At 39.2% G+C, this 22,416-nt stretch overlaps 1 protein-coding gene across 2 annotated transcripts in view; it reads left to right on the forward strand.

The window, feature by feature from the left end:
- RIC1 (RIC1 homolog, RAB6A GEF complex partner 1) overlaps positions 1-22,416 on the forward strand; it is a 514,431-nt gene that overhangs the window by 482,757 nt on the left and 9,258 nt on the right. Inside the window, exons 19-22 of one of the 2 annotated variants that reach the window (XM_053702556.1) lie at positions 4,327-5,055; positions 8,199-8,357; positions 17,681-17,817; positions 18,155-18,441. In XM_053702556.1, the coding sequence (XP_053558531.1) occupies positions 4,327-5,055; positions 8,199-8,357; positions 17,681-17,817; positions 18,155-18,441 (1,312 nt within the window). The remainder of the gene's footprint in view (positions 1-4,326; positions 5,056-8,198; positions 8,358-17,680; positions 17,818-18,154; positions 18,442-22,416) is intronic. The other variant, XM_053702557.1, reaches the window with a different exon arrangement.

Genomic DNA, 22,416 nt, shown 5'->3' on the forward strand with positions numbered 1-22,416 from the left:
ATTTCAGATCCATCTTCTGAAGTTGAAGTACTTTCTGATAATCAGGAGTCAGTGACTGATCAAGAGATTTTCCTGCCAATGTCACAGCGGTGACGTATATCAAGCACCTTTCTATCTGAATCATAAAAGAAAAAAAATGGGTTCAGTGTCCCTTTAAGGGTAGAAATACTGTTAAAATCAAACTATATCATAAAATTGTGTGTTGGGGGGGGGGGATTATTTCCATCTTAATATGGGAAGAGTCCACAGCTGCATTCCTTACTTTTGGGAAATACTGAACCTGGCCACCAGGAGGAGGCAAAGACACCCAGCCAAAGGCTTAAATACCGCCCCCACTTCCTCATAACCCCATTCATTCTTTGCCTTTCGTCTCAGATGTTTGGTAGAGAAGTGTTAGAAGATTTTGGAGTAGTCTCTTATGGAGGGTAGTACTCTTCGAGATGGGACTGGAGTTTTAAGTAGTCCTGTCAGCCTTTCAGTGAGAGCATGGATGAAAGTTAGAGTCTGGAGATGCAGGGAGACTCTTTCTGCAAAACCATTCCGACTCATATTAACAGCTCCTTGGCAATCAGCGTTGACGAGTTTCGCTGCCTGCTTTCTTCACTCAAGTCCATGTCAGAAGCGATGCTACTATCTGTCACACTTGAAGGGCCATGTTCCTGTTCCACGGCGTTGATTCTGGTAAGATCGTTTCATATTTTATACATGTATGATAACGCATGAAGACAGGGTCACAGTGTGACTCCTTTTATCTGTATAGAATCACGGGATACTATCTCCTTATGGGGGTTATTGAACAGGGGGAAATAATAATCTTATATGTTTATTTGATTTTATGCTGCTTTATGTGTGAGATGTTAGGCTCATAGGCTGTTATGGAATATACAGGTTTCACTTTCACTTTGAAAGCCATGCAGCTTACAAGCTTGGCGCGCTTTCTCTCATAACAGGGACAGTCCTTCATTGTGCACTGTGTGATTCATTCCCTCTTTCCTGACCGGGTGTCTATCGGAGAGGAGTCATAAATCTCTGTACTGTCTGGGTCATAGGAGGTGGTGAGTGCCCCAGCCATTGGGGTATAAGGGGGTGCCGTTTTTTGAATAAAATAAGATGTTTTATTTCTCTAGTTCTCCGGTTATTACACTAGCAATGGAGGATTCTGTTACTTTCTAAAGAGTAATTCCTGTTTATATGGTGAGAAGGCCCTAGTTCCCCCTCTCAATTATGTTCCATATGCCTTGATAATGTGTGATTGTGTCTCTCTCTCTTACTCTCTCTAACCCTCTTTGTGTGATTGTGTCTCTCTCTGAGCCGTCCACCTCTGAGGAGTTGTCGTCCAGTGCGGTGCGTACCCTACATTGTTATCTCTATACAAATGCAGTTTTCCCGTAGCATTGCAGATCCTCCATCTGGAGGGGGCCTTTTTTCACCAGACGTTACTGCGCAGTACAGACGGCGGTGTCTGCGGGCTTTTATGCTTTACCTCGCCCTGCTAAGCGTAAGCGAAAGGTTACATATTGCACTCCTTCCCAGAGTACATCAAATAATGTTTTGGATTTAACTGATAGGGTTATCCGAGGGTGAAGTTCTTTCTTTGACTTCAGATTATGAACTTTCTGGGTCGTAGTCTACTGCCTCTAAACCTCCAGCTGTGGAGGAACCAGGCTTTAGTTTTAGGAATTTGCCCTTTCTTCTAAATGAAGTTTTTGGCAAATTCATAGGTTCCAGAGGTCATATTGCCTGATGGACCTTTAATTCCTAAATTGAGGACAGGGTGGTGCCTTCCCTTCCCTGCTCCTGTTAGATGGCGAACATTATTAAAAATGAAGGGGACAGGATTGGATTCCTTTTTCCCCTCTTCTCCCTTCAACAAATTGTTCCCGGTCCTGATCTCTCAATAGAGTTGTGAGGTTCCGTCCCTAAATGGGAGGGCGGTATCTTCACCTTTGCTAAAACATACTACTATCCCACTTGAGGATAGTTCTTCGTTTGAAGAGCCCATGGATAAGAGCTGGAAACTCTGTTAAGAAAGATGTTTCAACATACAGGATATTTGTTTCGACCGGCAGCGGCTGCCATCCCGATAAGACTGTTTTACGAACCAAGTTAGGTTTCTTCCTAAGGTTATGTCAGTTCGCAACATCAATCAAGAGATTGTGGTCCCTTTTTTATGTCCTAATCCTCCTTCATCGAAGGAACGTTTACAACGTATTTTTGGATGTGGTTTGTGCCTTGAAGTTCTATCTTCGGGCCATAAAGGAATTTAGACAAACTCTTTTTCGGTTTGTTCTCTCTCCGGGAAGGGTAGGGGTCAGAGAGGGCCTCTTCGACTTCCTTACCTTTTTGATTGAGGAGTGTCAAACGTTTCGCATAGACGGCGGGACATAAGCCTCCTCTGTGGATTACGGCTTATTCTATGCGAGCAGCGGTTTCCAATTGGGCCTTCTATGATGCGGCCTCTATGGGTCTGCTTTGTAAGGCGGCTACCCGGTTCTCCTTTTGCTTCTGCTGAATCAGCCTTCAGGAGAAAGTTTTTGCAGGCTGTGGTGCACTCAGATTGGGTCCGCTTCTCTTTTTCCCTCCCGTTAGCATTCCGTGTACTCTAGAGCTTGGGTATATGTTTCCCAAAAGTAAGGAATGCAGCTGTGGACTCTTCCCATATTAAGATGGAAAGCATAAATTATGCTTACCTGATAATTTCATTTCCATCTGTATGAGAAGAGTCTACAGCTCCCTCCAGGGTTCTCCGGTGGGTGGCCCTAAATTTAATTTTTTTTCTTCTGGCACGTTTTTTCACCCTGATATTTCTCCTACTGTTCCTTGTTTCCTCGGCAGAATGACTGGGGTTATGAGGAAGTGGGGGCGGTATTTAAGCCTTTGGCTGGGTGTCTTTGCCTCCTACTGGTGGCCAGGTTCAGTATTTCCCAAAAGTAAGGAATGCAGCTGTGGACTCTTCCCATACAGATGGAAATGAAATTATCAGGTAAGCATAATTTGTTTTCCTGGTGTCTGGAAAATATTTTAGTTGGCATTCTTTTAGAATTTCTAGAATTCTTAAATTTTTATAAGAAGTGATAAAAAATGAGAAAATTGCACTGGTGCAAAATCTCCCATAGGGGCGCTTCCTAGGAAATAATACAATAATCAAACATGTACAATAGATGATAACCCAATATAAAGCAAATAAAACAATCAAAAGTCCATAATCTCTAAGATAAAGGCAGCATTCTGTCAAAGGATGGTCGGATCGTGGTCAACGATGATCTAAAAATGGAAACAGAGGTGCCACAATGGCCTAGTACCACCAGACAAAGTGATAAATAAAAACAGGACAAATGGTTACTCACAAACGTGATACACCCAATGGTGCTATTGGGACAGGCTGGAACCTTTTTCCAAATGTGGTGTCTTCTGATATCTTCAGAAAAAGGAAATTATTATTCCTTCTCTTTGTCCTAGTCCACAATATTCTTAAGGAAGACTTTTATAGAATTTAGAACTTTGACATTTTATCTGCAGGCTACAAAGGATTTTAGACAATCTTCTAATCTTTTCATTCTTCTATCAGCATGTAAGGAAGGGTCGGGAGGCATAGCCATTACTTTAGCTTCTTGGTTAAAATTCTTCATCCACTTGGCTTTCTTGGAGGCGGGAAAGCCTTCCCCAAAGTGCATCACAGCCTATTCTACCAGATCAGGTTCCACTTCTCGGGCATTTAAAGATGAGGCCTCTGTTGAACAACATGTTGAATGGCAGGAACATGGTTATGATTACATACGTTTCCCAATTTCTACCTCTCTGATATTTTTTTCCTTACCTGAGAATTAGTTAACTGCCTTTCAAAAAATGTCCCGCCCAAATTACATATAAAGTAGACTCCACTGCTTGGGTATTTGTTGCCTGGAGTAATAGATTGTGGACTCTCACTACCTTATGAAAGAAAACAAAATTTATGCTTACCTGATGATAAATTTAATTTCTTTCATTTTGGTGAGAGTTTACCAGCCCCGCCCAGTTTTATTATTTTTGTATTTTTCTGGTGGCAGTTCTAGTTTGCATTTCACTTTTCCCTGCTTTGTCCTTTTCTACCTCTTTTTGCTACTTCTCCTTGCTTGGCTATAAGTCAGACTGACATACCAGTGAGGTGGGAAGGATGAAGTGCTTCTTTAAAGTTTTGTAAATCTTTGCCTCCTCCTAGTGTCCAGGAGTTGAATCCCAGGAGTAATGGATCATGGGCTTTCACCACCATGAAAAAAATTATTTATCAGGTAAGCATAGTTTTGTTTTTAAATCTGTGCATATATAACTATTTTATTTATTTTTAAGTTACCCTTTTGTGCTCCCGTGGTGCTAGCCCAATCGGTAGAAAATGTTTGGAGTACCTGTCGGGCCAACAAGCAGAAGCGACATCTTTTGGAAGCCCTCTGGCTAAGCTGTGGTGGAGCAGGCATGAAAGTGTGGCTTCCTCTCTTTCCCAGGGATCACCGAAAACCACATTCCTTCCTGTCTAAGCGCATCATGCTGCCTTTTCACATCAACATCTACCCACTTGCGGTCCTGTTTGAGGATGCTCTGGTTCTTGGGGCCATCAATGAAACTGTTGGCTATGACTGTTTTAATAATCTCAGTTCTTCTGCTGAGCATTTGGAAGTCCAATTCCCCTACTGTATTGTGGAGAGGACCTCTCAGATCTACCTCCATCACATTTTGCGCCAGCTATTGGTGAGGAACTTAGGTGAGCAGGCCCTGCTGTTGGCCCAGTCATGTTCTGCTCTGCCATACTTCCCTCATGTGTTAGAACTCATGCTTCATGAAGTATTAGAAGAAGAAGCTACCTCACGGGAACCTATTCCCGACCCCTTGCTTCCGACTGTTGCAAAGTTTATCACAGAGTTTCCCCTTTTCCTGCAAACTGTTGTTCACTGTGCACGGAAAACAGAGTATGCCCTGTGGAATTATCTTTTTGCTGCAGTTGGTAACCCCAAGGACTTGTTTGAGGAATGCCTGATGGCCCAGGACTTAGACACTGCTGCATCGTATCTCATCATTCTGCAGGTAGTGATTGCGAACCTTGTGTGCCTGGTGGGATAATACTGTTTATGTGGGGCTTTTATTTATTTTTTTAAGTTTGATTTTGAAAGAATCACTATTTTAGCCATTTAATTTGCCACCATAGCTCTTTGTTTTATTCTAAAACATTTTATTGTGGGGTTTGTTTGTTTGAATAATAGAAGTTTGGTCAATCTAAACCTTAATATGTTTTGGTTTTTTAGGTATAGTATGAAAAAACATCCTACTTGGGACATGCAACACACACATTTTCTTTCATGAGTCAGAGCACACAATTTTAAACAACTTTCTAATTTACTTCTATTATCAAATTTTCTAAACTCTCTTGATATTTTTTGTTTAAAAACAGAGACGCAAGCTCAGGAGCGTGCAGATGTCTGGAGCACTATATGGCAGCAGTTTTGCAAGAAGTTATTCAAACTAGATGGCAGCACAATTTCTTGCCATGATCCAGATGCCTATTTAGGTATCTCTTTAACAAAGAATACCATGAGAACAAAGCAAATTTGATAATAGAAGTAAATTAGAAACTTTTTTTTAAATTGTATGCTCTGTCTCAATCACAAAATAAAATTTGTGTTTCATATCCCTTTAAGTATAGCATTTTATGTACTGCAGTGCTTTTCATGTTACGAAAATATAAACTCTTTTTTACATTTTAAACAATTTGTATCCATAGAAGTGTGTGGCTTTCTTTTTGTAAATATGTTCTTAAAATAGGTGTAAATTTATATTGTAAAGTCTTTGAATCAGGGTATGACATTTTGTATAAACATATGATCAAATCACTGTAATCTTTGATCATTATTTGTGTAACCTTCCCAGTGTAGTTTCCTCCTGCTAATGCAGGAGTGCTTTTCAGATCAGTTCAGTTACATAACCTGGAAAACTGAATTAAAGGGACACTAAACCCACATTTTTTCTTTAATGAGTCAGAGCATGCAATTTAGCAACTTTATAATTTACTCCTATAATCTTTTTTTTTTTTCCGTTCACTTGCTATCTTGATTTAAAAAGCAGGAATCTAAAAATTAGGAGCCGGACCATTTTTGGTTCAGAATCTGGGTTACTCTTCCTTATTGTGGGCTAAATGTAGCCACCAATAAGCAAGCGCTATCCAGAGTGCTGAACCTGAGTCATGAAAGAAAAAAATTAGGTTTAGTTTCCCTTTAATGTGTGTTCCTTAAAAAGACACTAAAGTCAAGAATAAACTTTCATGATTCAGATTATGCATATATAAGTAATTTTTTAAAACTGCATGCCCTCTCTGAGGCACCAGCTCCTACTGAGCATATGCACATATGAGTCTGTGATTTGCTGATGGCTGTCACACGATGTATGGGAGGGAAAATGGAATAATATTTTTCAGTTTTGTTAGAAAAACATCCACTGTTGATTATGCAGTTCAGCTTTAAGGACCATGAAACCCAAAAAAATATTTCATGATTTAGGCAGAACATACAATTTTAAACAACTTTCCAGTTTACTTCTATTATCAAATTTGCTTCATTCTCTTGGTATGATTTGTTGAAGGAGCAGCAATAACTGAACACATGGGTGAGCCAATGACAATCGGTATATATATGCAGCCACCAATCAGCGGCTAAAACCTAGGTTCTCTGCTGCGTCTGAGCTTCCCTAGATAAACCTTTCAGCAAAGCATAGCAAGAGAAGGAAGAAAATTAAATAATAGAAGTAAATTGTAAAGTTGTTTAAAATCATGTGCTCTTTCTGAATCATGAAAGAAAAAAATTGTGTTTCCTGTTCCTTTAATGGTCCTTTTAAGTTAAGTAATTGACAGAGGCAGGCAGCCATGGATTTAATGTAATATCTAGAAACTGAACAAAGAAAGACAGCGCCTCATAGTGCAAGTAGGTTCCGGAAAGATGGAGTCATAATAGAAGACAACAAATGTAGATATACTTACAAGAGCATTGGCACTCTTATTTTACTTGTTTCAAGTTTTGCACCCTCCAATATAGAGCGTGGATCAATTTGTTTGATCTTTCAACAAGTCTCTACTGGAATCTTTTTGGCACCCTCTATCACCATACTGCTATATGGTTTTTTCTTTCATGGATTTAATGTGTAATGAAGCGTATTAATCTTCAGCAGGATATAATATGTTGTGTATGATTATTGCACAATATTTGTGAAAATGAATGGCAGCAGTCATAATTGTTGGGTATTTAGCATCTGGCGGCTTGGATATCAAGTAAAAAAACCATAGCACCTCTCTTGGGGGTCAAACTATTTTATGAAGCTACTCCGTGGCATGTCACCTTGCTAGACTCCCCACATGCATTGTGTTCCAAGCTATTTCACTAATCCCTGGTGATGTGGTGGAGAGTTCTTGTCCCTCTATGCACCTCCATGCCTCTGAACAAATACCAGTACTGCCTCGTTGGGCTTGGAGGAGCAAAATAATATCATGTAAAATGTGGAATTTTTAGCAATGTTGCACCATTCCCTCTGCCTTAGCCAGCCAGACATTTAATGGAAAAAAAGAAGGTATTAAATATATATTAAAAGCCCAGAGCACTCATGAAGAGACAATGTGCCTGAACCCCCACTGGGCACTAAGGATCATCATAAAGACCCCTGATGGGGTAAGTGGAATATCTCAAGTGTATATTTCTCTACATGTGGCTGACAAGGAGTTAATTCTGCTCAATATGAGGTTGTCACGGGTGCATGTGGCAGACGAAGCATTAAACACTGCTTGGTATATGTCTGACACAGGGGGATAATAACTGCTCTCTGTGTGTCTGTCATAAAGGAAATCAAACTGCTTAATTGTGAGAAATATATGAGACAAATATTATAAAATTGATTTAAGGGCCATCAAAAACTTAAATATATTGCACTACTTATTGTCTGCATTGAATTCCCATCCTGTTGTCATCATTTGTAAGTCCTGCCTGTCCAAGATGGCACAGCTACATACCCAGCAGTTAAGCCTAGTTAATGTGTGCTGTGACTGTTATGCTAAGATTGTTATGATTTTCTATAAAATGTAATATTTCTAATGGTTTATTAATATCAAGTATTTGCTACCTAGTGACAACTCAGCAGAACTGTAGTTATGTGTCTATATTCATGGAAATAATGGTGCCTCATCTTTGCAGAACATGGAGGCAGCTGCAGTCAGCAGGCAGCATGCAACCCTTTTATTCAATACTGCCTTAGAGCAGGGGAAATGGGATCTCTGCAGACACATGATCAGATTCCTGAAAGCTATTGCTTCTGGAGAATCGGAGACTCCACCCTCTACTCCAACCAACCAGGTAGGAAGAAATTTTTTGGGGTGTTAATAGATAATTCTGCTTTATGTTATTTCTGGCATATGTACAAGTTCTCATTTTTGCTAGGGGGCAACAAATCTGTTTAAAATGTAAAGGGATGTTAAACAGTAAATACATTCTAAATATAATGATATATTCAAAACAAATGGTGTGCTTAATCCCATGGAGTTATTTATGAGTCAGCACTGACTGGCTAGAATACAAGTCTGTCAAAAGAACTAAAATAATGGGACAGTCTGCAGAGACTTAGGTATAAGGTAATCAGAGAGGTAAATAATATATTAATATAACTGTTATGCAAAACTGGGGAATAGGTAATAAAGGGATTATCTATCTTTTTAAACAATAGAAATTCTGGCGGAGACTGTGCCTTTTAAAGGAATAGTCTAGTCAAAATGAAACTTTCATGAATCGCTTAAGCATGCAATTTTAAGCAACTTTCAAATTTACTCCTGTTATCAAGTTTTCTTCGTTCTTTTGGTATCTTTATTTTAAAAAAGCAAGAATGTAAGCATAAGAGCCGGCCCATTTTTGGTTCAGAGTCTGGGCTAGCACTTTCTGATTAGTGGCTAAATGTAGCCACCTATCAGCAAGCGCTACTCAGGTGCTGAACCAAAAATGGGTCGGCTCCTAAGCTTACATTCAAATAAAGATACCAAGAGAACATAGAAAAATTGATAATAGGAGTAAATTAGAAAGTTGCTTAAAATTGCTGCTCTAAGACATTGGGAAGTTCCGGAGGAGGAGCTCAGCACAGGTAGCTGAGCGTTTGTTCTCCAGCTCTAAGCACCTGGTGATGTTTCCCATGCGCCAAGCCCTGAGGTGAAGGGCTGCTACCTGGCCAGCAAAGTACACACGCTGCCGGAATTCACAGCGGAATCCAGCCCGCTGTTTGAGACCCCCTAGCTCGAAGGGGACTTGTAAGCCCTACAAACGTGTCTTACAATATCGGAAGGGACAAAAGGCACAGCGGCTCTGTTAATCCTTCCCTGACTCTACACCGCTACCGCAAGAGGCTAAGCCCGCAAGGACAAGACTGCGTTAAAACACATTATCAGTTCACAACAAGCTGCTATAGCGGCTCTACTAATCTTTCCCTGAGGTTACACCGCTGCCGTAGAATGCAAAGTCCGCAAGGATAAGACTGTGACAAAGCATACTATCAGCTCACAACAAGCTGCTATTCTAAGCTAACTCCCCTTGTATCGACTACTTACTCACCCTCCCTCCTGGTGAAGAGACCGCTGACCCCTTGAACACTGCATTTGTGAGATATCAACATATACCTGGCCGCATTGAGTGAATCTGAAGGAGGAACTGAAGGAATCGAACGAACATCCTCCTCCCCCACAGGTGCTGCGAGGGAGGAGGCGATTGCAGGAGTGCGTCGCTCTAGTGTCTGGCAGAGAGACTGAATGCTGCACTACTATTCGGAGTCCCGGTAAGAAGGGCGGTGAACGGTCTTTCTTTTTTCTCCCCTCTATTCTGCCAGTTTTGTTCTGGGACCCGACACGAAAGTTACCAGCGGACCCCCTCCCCCCCACCGTTGTTGCGCGGGAGGAGGCGGGTTGAGGAAAGGCTACGCTCCAGTACTTGCTCTTTGCAAGCTGCACAGTGTTATTTCCCTTCCCCTGGATGGTAAGAGAGGGGTTCACGGTCCGGAGGTCACTTGCAAGATGGGAGACACCTGAAAATACCGGAGATGGGAAGGGTGAGTACATTGTAAGGGGCTAAGTTCCCTGATATAGTAATACAAGGACATTAAGGAAAAATTCTACATGGCTTATGGAAAGGGGAAAACAAGAAAGAAATTTTTTTTTTGCATAAGCCAAGGGGAAAAGAGTGAGAAAGGAATAAATAAGCAAAGAAGGGAAAATAATCTTTATTACTGGGAAAATATCCTAAAGACAAGGAAATATCTCCCTTCAAACATTAAGAAAAGTAATCACCGGGATTCCCCTCCAGAAACACTAGCTAAGTGGGGATCATAACTCAGAGGCATGCCTAGTAGTTTTAGGACACAAGGAGAGAAGCAGAAACAAAAGAAAACTTAAAGAACTAAGTCAGAAGACTACAAAGAATTATAAACGAACATAACTATTTGTAAAAGTTATACTCTTTCCCCCTTCCATTAGTAAATGAAAGAAGAAGAAAGACAATCGGCCAGGAAAACCCAAAGCACACAGAAAATAAATATAAAGTAAAAGTAAAAAGAATAAAGAAAGAAAAGAAAGGGGGAAAAGAGAATATTAAGTTTTTGGGGTTAATTGAGTGAGAAGGACTGGCTCCACACCCTCATCATAACAAGTCTTTTATGAAGACTGTTATTAAAAGGATATAGCTGAATATGTTTCCTTCCCTTTTCTCATGGTATTATTGAATGCAAATGTTACAAGCACTGCTGATAGTTATATTGTTATGTCATATATCAGTTTAAGAATTCCCTTAATACCTATCTATTGAATTGTATTGCTTATAACGGCTCAGGGTAAAGAGATTATTAAGTTTTGTGGGTAAGAAGGACTGATTTCACACCTTCGTCATGTCAAGTCTTTCCTGAAGACTGAGATTAAAAGGACACAGCTGAACATATTTATTTTTTTTTTCTCATGGTTTACTGAATGTAAATATTACAAGTATTGCCGATTGATACATTGTTATGTTACATATCAATTTAAGAATTGTCCTAGTATCTATCTTTTGCATTATATTCCTGATAACGTTTCAAGGTAAAATAGAAATAACAGGTCCTATATAGGCTGAGAGGGTAAAAGCATAGCATATCATAAAAGCAGGAAGTCTTAAGCCTTAAGGTCATAAGAAAAACACTTTTAAGGTCATAAGAAAAACACTGCTCAAATTTTCTCTACATTCTGAGTAAAAACTGCCGAAGCTTGACACCACACCCTTGAAACAATTCACGTTTTTTCTCCTTGGGGTAATTTCCCCATCGCACTACTCACAACACACATTAATCACTAAATTCTTTTTTTGGGGGGGGGGGCTCTCATCCCTCTTTCCCCCCCCCCTCTTTTCCCCTCTTCTTCTCTTCTCTCTATCAAGAAGAGAGGGAGGGAAGGGGGAAAGAACATACACTCCCCTAAATCACTTGCCCAGTCACAAGTTTTTTTTTTTTGCACTCTTACATCCCACTACTTTTACTCAAGCACTCAGGACCAGTCCCCCACAAATACTATTTTTGTCTCTTTTTTTTCTCACAACTGGCACATGGATAAATTCCTTAACACCTCCCTTAAATCTTCCCCTTCAAACATGGCAGGCAAACTTAGTGACAAAAAGTCCAAAGGAGTAGTAGAAATCGCAGCAGATGTACATTCTGCATCAAACTTAAACCCAATGAATGAGGTTTTTAGCATGCAAAATTTGGTTTCCAATATATCAGAAGCCCTGACACCCAAGTTTGACACTCTTAGAACAGAAATAAAACAGGACATAGTTATGTTATCCCAGGAAATTAGATAGTTTTCAAATAGACTGCAAGAGGCAGAGCAAAGCGTCTCAGATCTAGTGGACCTTTCAGTAGCCCATAATTCTAGATTAAAGAAAACAGAAGCTAAACTTCAAAAAATGCAGTCTAGATTAGAAGACTCTGAGAATCGGTCCCGGAGAAACAACATTAGGATAGTAGGAATACCTGAAGGAAAGAAATTTGAAAACTTAACATTATTCATAACAGAAACCCTAGCCCAAATCACAGATACACAGATAATAATTGAAAGGGCTCACAAAATTGGCCCACCTCAGGCTGACAATAAACCTAATAATAGACCAAGGCCAGTTATAGCACGCTTCCTGAACTACTTAGATAAAACCAATATGATGCAGCAGTACAGAAAGAAACAACCTATTAGCATAGAGGGAGCTAAAATATTCATGTTTCAGGACTTTTCGTCTGAAACCTCCTTAAAAAGGAGAGAACTTGCACCCATTTGTACAAAACTAATCCACAAGGGATACAGGGCAACACTAATCTATCCATCTAAACTTAAAGTCACTACTACTGACAACACACATTTTTTTGATAATGCAAAAGACGCAGAGAGATTTCTAACTGAATTAGAACCAGCAGGATGAGTTCTCCCCAATTGTAGGGGATTGCTGAGTAAAAAAATGTATAAAGATTCATGTTATTATTTATTATGAAGGCACAGTATGATCTTAACAACCTTCTTGCAATTAATGGTGCGGGACCCCCTTGAAGCTAGGGGAAATAATAAAAGGGGGGGGCAGGCTCTCCTCTCCTTTCATTTAATTGAGATTCTAGACTCCCCCTTTTCCTTTTGTTTGTTTTTTTTCTTTCCCCTCCTCCTGTCCTCCTCCGTCTCCCTCCCTTCTCTTCCCCTGTTGGCTATCTTCTAGTTAGTTAAAGTTAGATGACAAAATCTCTAGATAAGTTTAAGGTAATATCATGGAACATCGGAGGAATAACAACCCCTATAAAAAGGAAAGCCATTGTCTCTCACATGCGCAAGATGCAAGCTGACATAATGTTTCTACAGGAAACACACTTGAGCATGGAAGAAACAATGAAACTGAAGGGCTCCTGGATTAAGGAGGTGGAAGCCTCACCCAGTATCAGAAGGAAGAGGGGAGTGGCAATACTGTTGGGCAAAAGGTTAGACGCTGAACTACTACAGACAAGCGGAGATCCAGAGGGGAGATTTTTAATGGTGAAAATTCGAATTTTTAAACAAATTTATACTTTACTTAACATTTATGCACCCAATGAGCTGGATTACGATTTCTAGAACTTAATGCAATCTATGGTCTTGCTCCACTCAGAAGGCTTTCTGATTGTAGGAGGGGACTTTAACATGGCCCCACAGTCTCCGCTGGACAGATTGAGATATAACAGTACGCAACTTAAATGTAAAAAGGATAAACTAGAAACAAAAATATTTAAGAACATTTGTCAGAATCTATCGGTCAGAGATATTTGGCGGGTACAGAATCCCGATCTGCGGGATTATACCTGTCTATCTAGGGCGCACAAAACGCTCTCTAGAATAGACTTATTCTTAGTAGACAAGAGACTTTGTTCAAGAAAAATAAATGCAGGAATTACCCCCATAGTCCTTTCAGACCACTCTCCTATTTTTCTCGAGATCCAATTGAATTGTCCAAGGAAAGCTTTTTTGAGATTTAGGTTTCCATATCACTTGGTTAATGATTTAAAATTTAAAAAACACTTAAACGACAAATTTAAAGAATATATTCAATTCAATCTGGAATATACTGATAGACCGGAAATTTTCTGGGGGGCTGCAAAGGCAGTCATTAGAGGGGGAAATTACAGCATATGCTGCCAAGTTAACTAAGATATTAAAAAACAGAGAGAAAGAAGCTATCAACTTCGTGGGAAATTCATACAATCGTTTCCTCCTAAAAAAGTCACCTTTTAACTGGGCCAAGTATATTAAAGCTAAAAAAGAAAGAGATGCCCTAATACTCCTCATGGAAACCCAAAAAGATCTCAGATTCCGGGCAAAAATGTATCGCTTTGGAAACAAATCAGGCAAATTATTAGCCAATTTAGTTAAGGGAGAAAAAAAAGTCCTCACTGATAGACAGATTGCAACAAAAAGGGCTGACGTTCACAAAGCCAGAAGACATTTTAGAGACTTTTACAAATTACTATAAAGACATCTACTCCTTAAGAACTACAGATATAGATCAGTCCCGGGAATTCTGGAGCAAAATAAATTGCCCCACAGTTCCAGAGGAATTAATCACCAAATTAAATAAACCAATCTCGGAGGAGGAAGTAAATAAAACGATATCTGAGATGTCACCTAATAAGGCCGCAGGACCCGACGGGTTGCCTAATGAGGTCTACAAGATCTTAGCCCCAGAAGTAGTTCCTTACCTATGTAACCTTTACAACGACTTCTATGTTAATGGCAAAAATGTCCCAGCAAGTTTTTCAGCTTCATATACAACACTAATCTTGAAAGCAGGCAAAGACCCAACCCAAAGAGAGTCTTACCGTCCCATAGCTCTTCTGAACTCAGAATACAAAATCTTGGCTTCAATACTAGCAGGAAGACTCCAAAGTAGTTTAATACATATTATACATAGAGATCAAGCAGGTTTTCTGAAGAACCGTAATTCTGCCTCAAAAATTAGAGAAGTGTTGACAATTTCTGATTTTTTTCTCACAAGCTAGATAACGAGGAAGAAAAGATAGGCGTCTCTGACCTTGCCATAGTAGCAATCGACTCAGTTTATTTTACCCATATTTTCACATCGTTAGATAAATTCTGATTTTCAGGTAAGTTTCGGATCTTCATAGAAAATCTCTATAAAACACCCCGTACAAATCTAATAGTTAATAATATTACATCAACAGCAATTGAAATTCAGAGGGGTACGAGGCAGGGATGCCCACTATCCCCTCTTTTATTTGACATAGCTATAGAACCCCTGGCAATTATGATCAGATCAGTCTCTGCAAGGTGTTAGAATATCTAAGCATGAAATAAAAATTGCGCTATACGCCAACGATATTCTTCTTTATATTGTGAATACGAAGATTAACATTCCCAAACTTATGCACATAATAGACAGCTTTGGAACCTTTTCTGGATATAAAATAAATGCATCCAAGTCAGAGATCTTTTGGCTTAGAAGAAGGTCTGACTCAGTAAGTAATTGTCCGTTCAAGGAAGTAACAAATTCATTCAAATACCTAGGTATTAATATTCCAGTCAAATCATCAGATCTTTATAGACTCAATATAACACCAATATTGGCAAATATCTGTGAAAAACTGAAAACCTGTCTAAATCTGCCAATCTCACTCTCCGGGAGAATTGCACTATATAAGATGGTCCTCCTCCCAAAACTTTTATGTGTTACAGAACACTCCTTTATTTATGCATGAAAAAGATATTCGGCTTCTCAACTCGGCAATTAGAAACTTCATATGGCAAGGGAAGAGATCCAGGATATCAATATCCAAGCTCTCAGTAGGGAAAGAATTCGGAGGATTAGCTCTGCCAGATATAAGACTTTATAACTTAGCATTCCTTGCGCGCACAGTAACAGATTGGGTCTGTTCTAAAAACTATGTAACTAATAATATACTTGATGAAAACATCTGCCTCCCCTTCCTTCCATCAGGACTGATTCATTGCGAACCAAAATTATTACCCACTGAAATCAAGAAACTCAAAACTATCTTTAATCCTATTAAAGCATGGTGGAAGATCGCCAACCTCTTAAAAGTTAACTGTAAAGCTTCACAGTATCTTCCAATTAGAGGGAACCCTGAGTTCTGTCCGGGCTTGAACTCGGCAATCTTCGACAATTGGTCTGACCTAGATCTGAAGAGAGTGCAGCAACTTATCAGCTTAGTTCCTCAAAAGATTTTATACATTTTGTGTCTAAGAAGTGAGTTCAAGCTAGCCAATAACCAATTTTTTGCATATCTACAAATAAGACACTATATTTCAGAACTGGTCAGAACGGTGGGCTGGGACTGGGGCATGGGCAAAATGGAAAATTGGTTGTCATTAACAAAGGGTGGATATACTTCAATTACCTACTGTTATATCTGTTTAACTGGTATCAAGGGAACTCCTATTTTGGAGCAGATAGACTCGGGATGGAATAGACTAATCGTTCCCAATAGCATAGACTCACAGTTCATCCAAAAATCCATTATTAAAGTATATCATGCCACACTCTCAGCAACTTGGAGAGAGGCACATGTCAAAATGCTACACAAAGCATATTTCACACCAGAAAAGGGTCATAAATTACATAATTTAAACTTTAACAAATGCCCAAAGTGTGCTTTTCCGGCAGCAAATTTAAAGCATATGATCTGGAGCTGCCCGAAAATCAGGCAATTGTGGCAGAAAATCCAATACTGGCTTAATAACACACTGAGGATGTCCCCTCTGGATCTTACATTTGCGCAAATTGTGTTTTGTATTAAACAATGGGAAGGACAACACCCTCAGGAAAAACTAGTAATTCTCTCAATTCTAGCAGTTAGGTATTCAATCATTAAAGGCTGGAAAAGTCATAGACTTCCAGTGTTGCTAGAAGTCAAAAATTGCCTTAAAAAACAATGTATATTAGAGCAAAGAGATATTAATATAAACAATGAGGAGGACATAAAAACATTCTTAAAGAAATGGGCAGTTTTCATTTAAAGCTATCCAGAAAACCAAATAGAGAATTTGATCTTTCCATTCAGGAATTCTGAATTGGTTCAGTTAGAATTGTGGTAGGTAGGGGGGGGACGGAGGAGAGGGAGGAATTCTTTCGGGGGTCTTCTATCCCCCTTTTTTATTTTTATTTTTTTTTTTCTCCTTTTCCTTTCTTTTTTTTTTTTTCTCTTTTTTTTCCCTTTTTCTTCGAGGTCAGGCCTTCTTACAGGTAGTAGGCAGGCTTGGTTAGATAAAATGAAAAATCAGCAACTCAATCTTTTTTTTTTTTTTGGGTTGTCTAAAAGGATGTTAACAAATCTTTGTTTTTTGTGAATACTAATTATATCCCTTTTTTTTTTTTTTTTGGATGGAATATTGTTTGCTGAAATGATAAATAAAAGTATAAAAAAAATTGCTGCTCTATCTGAATCTTGAAAGTTTAATTTTGACTACACTTCCTTTAAGTTCAAACATTGCGGCGCCCATTTATAGAGACTCAGTGGAATTTAGAAAACCAACAATTTCAGTTATATTATAGGAAAGGGAACAAAATGAAAAAAAAATAAGTATATTGCAAATTTATTTTACTACACACAATTAAATATTTTATATCACAATCTCATTCTGTTTAATGTCCCTTTGAGAGCCAGTAAGAATATTTAGGAGCCAGAGATACTTTCAGGAGGAGCCAGACAGTGGCATTTGTATATAAATATATGGAGAATAACCCCAAAAAGTTAGGAGCAGGGGTAACATTCTAGGAGCCAATGGGGCTACTGCCCTAATTTTAGCTGTAATACATTTTCACATAAGTGTTGCTTTATTAATGCTTCTAATTGTGTTTAATATGTTCAAATGTCCTTTTTAATACTTTTTTATCTCATATTTATATCTTATAGGATGATTACAACTTGAGTCTGCTAATTTCTATTTTTACTCAATACTGCCTAGAAAGTAAAATATACAATATTTCAGTCTTGAAGGATATTCTATATTGTTTTTAATATAATTACCCAGGCTTTTACAACCGTACTATGCTGTTTTGTTTTTTGCTTTGCATTGTTCCTGAGTTTTCAAATGTGTTCTACCTTTTCAACTCCATTCTATGTATTTTTCTTGTTTCAGGAGCATAGCTCTAGTGGTGGCTTTGAGTTCTTCAGGAATCGCAGCATTAGTTTATCTCAGTCAGCTGAGAATGTTCCTCCTGGGAAGTTCAATCTCCAGAAAACTCTCAGTATGCCATCTGGGCCTGCCGGAAAAAGGTGAGTGTGGGGTATTTTTATTGATATTCTTGCTTTGGTAAATGTCACAGGGTTATTTTACAAACGCACATTCTGTTCACACAAACTGGTGGATGAAAACAAATGAGTCAGCAGTTTTAGTGCATGACTAAGGTAACCGCCGATACGCATCCAATACTGTTATCCAACTTCTGAGTCAGTCTTTTGTGTCATTTTTAATACAACAATAAAGGAAAGTTTTTAAAGTATGTAGTGTTAACAATTTTGTATATGAGAAGAAGAGATTTAAATGTCTGACTGATCACAATATTGAAGGCTGTATATATGGGTATGTAAATAGGTCACATTGTGTCATCAGGTGGAGTAAAGACAGTGACTGTGCTGAAAACATGTACATCGATATGATGCTATGGCGGCACGCACGGCGGTTATTAGAGGAAATCCGACTCAAGGACCTTGGCTGCTTCTCTGCACAGTTGGGGTTTGAGCTGATTGGCTGGCTCTGCAAGGAGCGCACCCGTGCAGCTCGAGTGGAGGATTTTGTGACTGCTCTGAAGACTCTTCATAAGGATTTCCTTTGGCCGTTCCCTGTCATTCCTGCTTCTTCCATCAGCTCTCCTTTTAAGACTGGCAGGTTTAGGGCAGGTATGTATAAAGTGTTTGTGCAGAACACCAACAGCTTTATAGAACACTTAGATTTAAAAAGGCCAAGCTTTATGTGCATAATATAGTGATAATCTGAGATAACCCCTAGGTCTGTTTCATCTGATATTGTGATTAGGAAAGTACAGTAAAGAGAGATTACAGGTTATTAAGCTTACAAAAAAACATAAATCTTATAAAATGTTGTGTCTAAACAGATTAGTTAAAGCAATTTAATTTTATATATGAACTGAAAGAAAATGGAAACTTATAATGCTGTATTAATTGCTCACTTGCTGAAAAAGTATCTGTTTATTGAAAATGTGCAGCATGTATACAGCTTGTGTTGTATACAGCTTGTTGTATACAGCTTGTGTTGTAAACCCAATTCCACACTAGTAAACTAATAAATACATTTAAAAAGCAAAATTTTAATCAATGTACCTGTACTCATGTAGTCAAATCATAAAAACAAAACCTGTATATATATAAAAATATTTATATGAACAGTCTTTCAAAGTAAAGTGGATATAAAAAGTCTACACACCCCTGTTAAAATGTCAGGTTTCTGTGATGTAAAAAAATGAGACACCTTTAATGTGACCTATAAACTGTACAACTTGATTAAGAAACACACTGAAACTACTAGGCGGAGGGAAGCAAAAATAAAAAAATATGGTTGCATAAGTGCGCACTTATGACTGGGGATGTAGCTGTGTTTAGAATTGAGCAATCACATTCAAAATCATGTTAAATAGGAGTCAGTACACACCTGCCATCATTTAAAGTGCCTCTGATTAACCCCAAATAAAGTTCAGCTGTTCTAGTTGGTCTTTCCTGACATTTTCTTAGTCGCAACCTACAGCAAAAGCCATGGTTCGCAGAGAGCTTCCAAAGCATCAGAGGGATCTTATTGTTAAAAGGTATCAGTCAGGAGAACAGCCGGTACAAAAGAAATTCCAAGACATTAGATATACCATGGAACACAGTGAAGACAGGCATCATCAAGTGGATAAAATATGGTGCAACAGTCACATTACCAAGAACTGGACGTCCCTCCAAAATTGATGAAAAGACGAGAAGAAAACTGGTCTGGGAGGCTGCCAAGTGGCCTACGGCACCATTAAAGGAGCTGCAGGAATATCTGTCAAGTACTGGCTGTGTGGTGCATGTGACAACAATCGCCTGTATTCTTCATATGTCTGGGCTATGGGGTAGAGTGGCAAGATGGAAGCCTTTTTCTTACGAAAAAAAAACATCCAAGCCCAGCTAAATTTTGCAAAAACACATGTCGCAAAAGGTGTTCTGGTTTGATGAAACCAAGATTAAACTTTTTGGCCATAATTCCAAAAGATATGTTCGGCGCAAAAACACTGCATATAACCAAAAGAACACCATACCCACAGTGAAGCATTTTGGTGGCAGCGTCATGCTTTGGGGCTGTTTTTCTTCAGATGGAACTGGGGCCTTAGTCAAGGTAGAGGGAATTATGAACAGTTCCAAATACCAGACAATATTGGCACAAAACCTTCAGGCTTCTGCTAGAAAGCTGAACATGAAGAGGAACTTCATCTTTCAGCATGACAATGCCCCAAAGCATACATCCAAATCAACAAAGGAATGGCTTCACCAGAAGAAGATTAAAGTTTTGGAATGGCCCAGTCAGATCCCAGACCTGAATCCAATCGAAAATCTGTGAGGTGATCTTAAGTGAGCTGTGCACAAGAGATGCCCTCACAATCTGACAGATTTGGAGTGTTTTTGCAAAGAAGAGTGAGCAAATCTTGCCAAGTCAAAATGTGCCATGCTGAAAAACTCATACTCAAAAGACTGAATGCTGTAATAAAATCAAAGGGTGCTTCAACAAAGTATTAGTTTAAGGGTGTTCACACTTATGCAACCATATTATTTTAGTTTTTTATTTCTACTTCCCTCCACCTAAAATATTTCAGTTTGTTTTGCAATTGAGTTGTGTAGTTTATAGGTCACATTAAAGGTGGAAAAAGTTCTGAAATGATTTATCTTTGTCTCATTTTTTTACATCACAGAAACCTGACATTTTAACAGGGGTGTGTAGACTTTTTATATCAACTGTACATCAAACAACCCTGTGTTCTTAAATTCCCTCTTTTTAAATGCAACAAAAGAAAACGTTTCTTTCACGTCCTAAATGTATACGTATTGTATAGTGAATGGTTCCTAACATGTAGCTAGTGTAATAGGTCTTCTATTGTGTAATGCTGTGGATGTTAGATTTACAACAATGTTCTCACAGAGCTGTTTCCAGCTGGACGGCTTTATGAAGTGGCTCGGTGGGGCCAGTGTTATACTTAGCAATGTTATTACATTCTGATATTTATAAATGTTACTTAAAGGGATATAAAACACAAAAAATGATTTTGTGATTTAGATGGAGCATACCATTTTATATCAGTTTCCAACTTGCTTTTTTTTATCGTTTTTGTTCCCATGTTCATCTTTGTTGAATAGAAATCCAGGTATGTGTCTGGAGCACAACATGGAGCACTTGTATTATGCCCAGCAGTGACAGGGTTAATTAGGAAGCGTGTAGGGAGCTTGAAGGGTTAATTTTAGCTTTAGTGTAGAGTACAGCCTCCCACCTGATCCCTCCCAAACAGCTCTCATCCCTACCCCACCCCACAATTGTCCCGCCATCCTAAGTACTGGCAGAAAGTCTGCCAATACTAAAGTAAAAGGCTTTTTTTTTTTTTTTTTTTTTTTTTTTTAAAAAAGGTTTAAAATATATATAATATATATATATATATATATATATATATATATATATATATATATATATATATATATATATATATATATATATATAGACTAAAAACACACAGAGAGAAGCACACTCACAGGAACGAACAACCGGCTCAATACCATTGTTAGCCTGTTCTATGACGATTTACCACCTGGGTGCAGCTTCTTTTAGCCCAGTAATGCTTTTCACAGAGTAGAACTTTCCTGTAGCATATCAGTCTCATCCTGCCTATTACAGCCAGTCCAGCACCGAAATACCAGGCAATTCCTCTCTGAACAATGAACACAGCAACCCCAGACGATCGTTTCGGCCTTTATTGGGCCTTGTCAGTGAGGTGTAGCCATATTCCTCTAAGCACACTGAGGAATATATACTTCTGTGTAGGATCCCCCCCTTAGCCCCCAACCTCATTGATTCCCCCCAAAGAGCTCTCTTACCCTCCCCCCACTATTTACCACCATTTGGGTACTGGCAGCTGTCTGCCAGTACCCTCTTTGCATTTAAATGTGTTTTTTTTTGTCCAAACCCTACCCCTCCCCCTCCCAGACCTAATTTCAAAAATGATTTTCCCCTTCCTCTCCCACCCACAACCGCCACCCACCACCCTCTCCCACCACTTCAAAAATTAAAAGTAAAAACAATAGTTTTCCACTGCTCCCGGAAGATTGCCAGCGATGGGCCACCTCCCTGCAGCTGCTCCCACCCACCAACGATCAGCACCATCGCTAACCGATGCAGAGAGGGCCACAGAGTGCCTCTCTCTGCATCAGTGTGCCAAAAAAGGTATTGCAGTGATGCCTCAATATCAAGGCATCACTGCAATACCTTTAAAAGCTGCTGGTAGCGATCAGGATCGCTTCCAGAGCTTCAAACCCCAGAGGACATGCCAGGCACGTCCTTGGTCGTTAAGTGACATCCTATGGAGGATATGCCTGGCACGTCCTTGGTCGTTAAGTGACATCCTATGGAGGATATGCCTGGCACGTCCTTGGTCGTTAAGTGACATCCTATGGAGGATATGCCTGGCACGTCCTTGGTCGTTAAGTGACATCCTATGGAGGATATGCCAGGCACGTCCTTGGTCGTTAAGTGACATCCTATGGAGGATATGCCTGGCACGTCCTTGGTCGTTAAGTGACATCCTATGGAGGATATGCCTGGCACGTCCTTGGTCGTTAAGTGACATCCTATGGAGG

The sequence above is a fragment of the Bombina bombina genome, chromosome 2, assembly GCF_027579735.1.
Source record: "Bombina bombina isolate aBomBom1 chromosome 2, aBomBom1.pri, whole genome shotgun sequence".
Taxonomy (NCBI): domain Eukaryota; kingdom Metazoa; phylum Chordata; class Amphibia; order Anura; family Bombinatoridae; genus Bombina; species Bombina bombina.